The sequence below is a fragment of the Anneissia japonica genome, unplaced genomic scaffold, assembly GCF_011630105.1.
Source record: "Anneissia japonica isolate Jap-2015-1 unplaced genomic scaffold, ASM1163010v1 scaffold1863_len523710_cov156, whole genome shotgun sequence".
NCBI lineage: Eukaryota > Metazoa > Echinodermata > Crinoidea > Comatulida > Comatulidae > Anneissia > Anneissia japonica.
In genome coordinates, this window is record NW_022714601.1 from 6,112 (window position 1) to 11,111 (window position 5,000).

Below are 5,000 nucleotides of genomic sequence, written 5' to 3' on the forward strand. Positions count from 1 at the left end.
CCAGACTTTAGTCGATAAGTTACGGTAGGCCTACCTTTATCCTTGTAGCTATTTGGAATAACATAATTATAATCATCGTCATCGTCATCGTCATCCTCAACCAAACTCCCTCCCGAACTTTCATCCTCAACCAAACTCGGTACCGAAATGTTTGTCCTGCAAGCTACACTATGATATATAGGGTCTTCATCGTTGTCATCACGGTCAGTGGTGGTGTATCCTATATTTACTGGCTCATACACGTCAACCCGATCAGGCTCCTTCTCTGTGTGAATTAAAAAAATAATTAAAAAAAAAAAATTCAGCAGTAAGCGATATTAATGTAATTACTGTGAAGTTTCGAAATAAATTTTGAAAAATTGTATCGAAAAAAAAATGCGATTTTGAAAATATTAATAAAATGAAATGATGACATCTATACAATCATATCAATACACTACAATAGTATACGGTATATTTTATCCATATTAATATACGTACCTGGTTTTATGTTGATATTTGAAAAATCTTTATCCGGTAGTGCCTCTCTTTCATTCTTTCTTTCTAGGTCTGGGGAACTGTCTTTTGTATTAGGCAGACTTCTAGTAGATCGCCGATTAAGTAGAGAAAGCCTGCCTTTATTCAGACCTTTAGCTTGAGAACAACAAATTAATTTAAAACTATGAGTTCATTACCATCACTTTGATCATCACGAGCTATTAGTATGTTGGGTGTTGCCGAGGCAGATCAATATTTTCAGCCTTAAAGTCTAAGGCCTGTTTATAATTCTTTTAAGCAAACAAAAAAAGTTTTCCAAAGGTGAGCCCCAATCATCAATCATCCTCATAATCATCATCATCATCATCATCATCATCATCATCATCATCATCATCATCATCATCATCATCGTCATCATCATCATCATCATTATCATCATCATCACCATCGTCATCATTGTCATCATCATGTATTTTATTATTATCATTATCATTATCACCAGCTATACTGTTACATAAAAATGTGTTATCTGAGCATACCAACTTGACACTTGTAAACATCGGTAGCTGGTATCACTTCTAAACCATCTAAGTATATTTGAAGCAACAACCACAACTACAACAACAACAATCGGAACAAAAGCAATAATAACTGAAATCGTCATCATGACCGTCATTGTAATCGTCATCATTATTATCCTAATCATCATTATTATCATCATCATAATCATCATCATTATCATCATCATCATCTTCATCAACATCATTATTAATGAAGACAACACCACCGTTCACACCAACTCAAAATGAATAGATCTTTTACCTTTCGTTGACCGTCGCGAATCAGGAGACTCTAATTCTGGAATTGTCAAATTCATTTTTTGTAATGCATTATTTACTATAAGTTTATTGACTGTGGGGAAACAAACAAAGGTGTGATAATTAGGCCTAACTATAAAAAGGTACATATTTTTCTTTTCCTATTTTCCCTTTAAGTAGTGCAGAGTTTTTCTCTTATTGCTTAATATTTTCGTTCTGAACTTGTATTCAATGTATTCATTTTGCCTTAATATTTTTCATCATCCTTTATATTTTTAATTATTATTTCTACTCCTTTATTTTGGATTTTAAGATTCGGTATAATATGTTGTCATTTGTAAAATACATATTAAATAGAAATATAAATGCATTGGTGCGCTCATAAATAAATAACATAAATAACAACATTAGCGCTATTTCTCTTCTAGCTTACAATTTTTAATTTAAACTTAAAAAAACCCAAAAAACAAAAACCATTTTTCATTTATTTTCATCATCACATCATCATACTACTCCACATAACCATCATCGTCATCATTATCGTCGTCATCATAGAGTTACAAAGTTAGTTCCAATCTAAATAATCTGTATAACAATATTGTATAATTACATAGGTCCCTATATTATAGTATTTATTTGATATATAATAATATCAATTTTTCCCTTTCACTAGAAATGCATGTAAAATGTGTCAGTTTTTTAAACTTCTTAGTACCGTCCATCGATTTATAATGCTGTCTTTCCGGTTTTCCTGACATCTCTGACGCAATCTGATACTGTGCAGTGAATATATTCTGACTATCAGCAGAGAATTTCAACCAGCCTTGGCTATACGTGGTCAAAGCATCCTTTATTGTCCTGGCCTAAATTCACAATAAAAAAAACCAAACTAAAACAAACTCATTTCATTTAGTAAAAAAGACACGTGGTAATGTCGAACACTATAACTACTATACGTAATAGAATGTGCATCAATCACAACTGATATGGTGGTGCCAATGGGGAATATCTGAGAGAAGGCACCCAACAGTCTTCCCCTCCTCCCTATTCCGTCGGGGACACGGCAACATAATACGAAGTGGACAAAAACTACTATTCACTTTTTACAAATAATGAAACCCAAATATTGATTCAACAGTTTTTCAAGTCTCTAAATTTTTTGGGGGGGTTTTCCCCTGTACCCTGTAGAGATTCTGGTGGTCTTCTCTGGACCTGTCCACTTATGCCCGTCCGGACATACCCTCTGTTAGGCAAACCTATGACGCCACCATAATTAAAGACATGGAAACTTTATAAGAAAAAAGTAATACAGATGGCACATCTTGGCTAAAGAAAGTAATATAACGTATTAACTAGAAACTGCAAATTGCAAGTGAAGTGCTACGAAGTACAACTGCATAAAATGTTCTTCGAACAAAATTATTTATGCGAGTCAAGTGAAAGTAATGAATAATAAAAATATAACAAATAGTATGAGCACGACCCATTGTCTATATTAGAAGAGCGTTGGTACCGTGTACAATAGTGTTTTGCTGCAGTGACATCTCTCTGCTGGCGACTCGCTGCTGCTGACGATGACTCGCTGCTGGCGAATCGATCTGCGCATGTGTATAAAATGGTATTTATTTCCGAAAACACTATGCCAGTCTACAACAAGCGTCGCCTAAATGTAATAATTAGCACGTTGAAATAGGCTAGTAAATAAGTTTAACTGGGTTCGTAAATAATATTGGCCTCAAAATATTGTGGCTGAGACATGAGCCGATTAAACGTAGAAATAGAAAACCTAGAAATATAGTAAAAATGCTGAATAGTACTCCAGCGTCGCGACATGCCGAACGTTGGTACGAGTAGGAAGTCTACAAACGTCGCCTAAAGTAATTGATTTTACCCGGCAGAACGAAAGAAGGAAACTCCGCTTTTCAGTTGTCTTAGGCGATTGTTTTTTGACAAACAATGACCTTTCAGAGGTCAAATTGCTGTCAAGAATATGAATTGGCTGCTTCGCAGCAACAATATAGCTAACTAGGCCTAATATAAATACATGGATATGATGCATAGACGCTTATGAATTATATTCTCACTGAATCTATTGTTGATATTTTACTTACCTTTGTTATCTCGAAATTGTTGATTTCTGTTCTCAATGTAGCTGTTACTTCATCAAGATCGGCTAGTGCCTGAATTTAAAAATCAAAATTGATCCATCATAAAACTATCCACAAATAGAGTTGTGCAGCAGCGGATCCAGGAATACAAAATAGAGGGCCCGTGAAGGGAGGGACTTTCACAGATAGAGTGTCCACCCACCTCAGCCAGACCATGGTTTGGTCTGAGGCAAGACAAATTTAATTAGGATTATGGCAACTCTATATGGCTGGAAATGGCACTCTCATTTAAATATAATTTTCTTTTTTCTTTTTGTTCATACTGTAGTATCGAAAAATTTATTGGGGGGAGGGGGCGTGGGGAGGGCGGCGCACCCTTGAATCATCCAATTTTGGGAACATCGGGAACATTGTATTACACAATGCTACGCCTCAAGAATGTTCCCGACGGTTATTTGGACCTGTTCAACCATGAAGCCTTCCTGGTCTAGTGGTTATGACGCTCGCCTTGTCAGCGAGAGGTCGCAGGTTCATCCCGTCGGAGGCATTTTATTACACAATGACTTTTATAGGACTTTATTCGTTACAAAGCTACAGGGTAGCCGACGATGTTCCATCATGTCCTTATTTAAACACTGTATATGTATATATATATAAATCAGGCTGGAAAAATTATTCAATAAAATAGACAACTAGATAATATCTATGAGATTAACATTATTGATAAAAAAGAGTATTTTAATAGATAGTTCCCACCCACTAAATAAATCTGTTACTTGGCTACCCTCGGGTAAAAGGTTAAAATCACAAGTCTGTAGAACAAATAGATATCTTAATTCATTCGTACCACTTTTCATTAGAATGCTTAATCAGAATATCAAAAAAGTTGTATGGCCTAATTATAATTTATTTTCTCAACTACTATGGTATCTATTTATTATTTATACTGACTACTGCATGCCTATGTGGCATTCAGTGGGGGGGGGGGGGGGGGTAGTCTTACCAACATTACTTTAGTTTAGGGTGGTTTAAGCTGTAGTTAACAGTTCTCAGCCAGAAGCAGAACCGAAACAAGAATCATACTTTTACTTTTAATTCTAGATCTAGTTTATGCATAATTATTCTGGAAATAGCGCGATATGACTGTTGATAGATACAGCTAATAGACTGCACCAACCGCGATTCACTATCGTTATGGCTTAGAAGACTAAGAGATAGTCCTTAATAATCAATGACTGCATTAAAGTCTAAAGTACCGTACAACAAACAAGATGATCAATCTACAAGTGGATATACCTTTGTCAGTTCAAATTCTAACGTGTCGTTGTCTCCTCTCTGTCTTACCCATTTCAAGGTGTTTTTCTGAAAGAGAAAAACAAAACTTAGAGGTTAAATCCTTTACTGCATTTATTTGCATAAGTAATTGATACTATAATATTGAACTTTATTCAAAATTGAATTTTAATTTTTAAAATATCATTTTTCATCTCTGTTAAGTCTCTCATCTGACTAAGAAAACATATCTGAAGATCTTTCTTATTTAAAGCAATTTCTTAAACTTACGATATCATACGTGTTTAAATCCTATCTTCTACAT

The 5,000-nt window shown here is 34.8% G+C and overlaps 1 protein-coding gene across 1 annotated transcript in view; it reads right to left on the reverse strand.

The window, feature by feature from the left end:
* LOC117109052 overlaps positions 1-5,000 on the reverse strand; it is an 11,177-nt gene that overhangs the window by 2,459 nt on the left and 3,718 nt on the right. Inside the window, exons 4-9 of the mRNA XM_033251279.1 lie at positions 4,700-4,765; positions 3,407-3,475; positions 2,011-2,158; positions 1,300-1,389; positions 481-633; positions 35-265 (exon numbers count right to left, since the gene is read on the reverse strand). Coding sequence (XP_033107170.1) covers positions 35-265; positions 481-633; positions 1,300-1,389; positions 2,011-2,158; positions 3,407-3,475; positions 4,700-4,765 — 757 coding nt within the window. The remainder of the gene's footprint in view (positions 1-34; positions 266-480; positions 634-1,299; positions 1,390-2,010; positions 2,159-3,406; positions 3,476-4,699; positions 4,766-5,000) is intronic.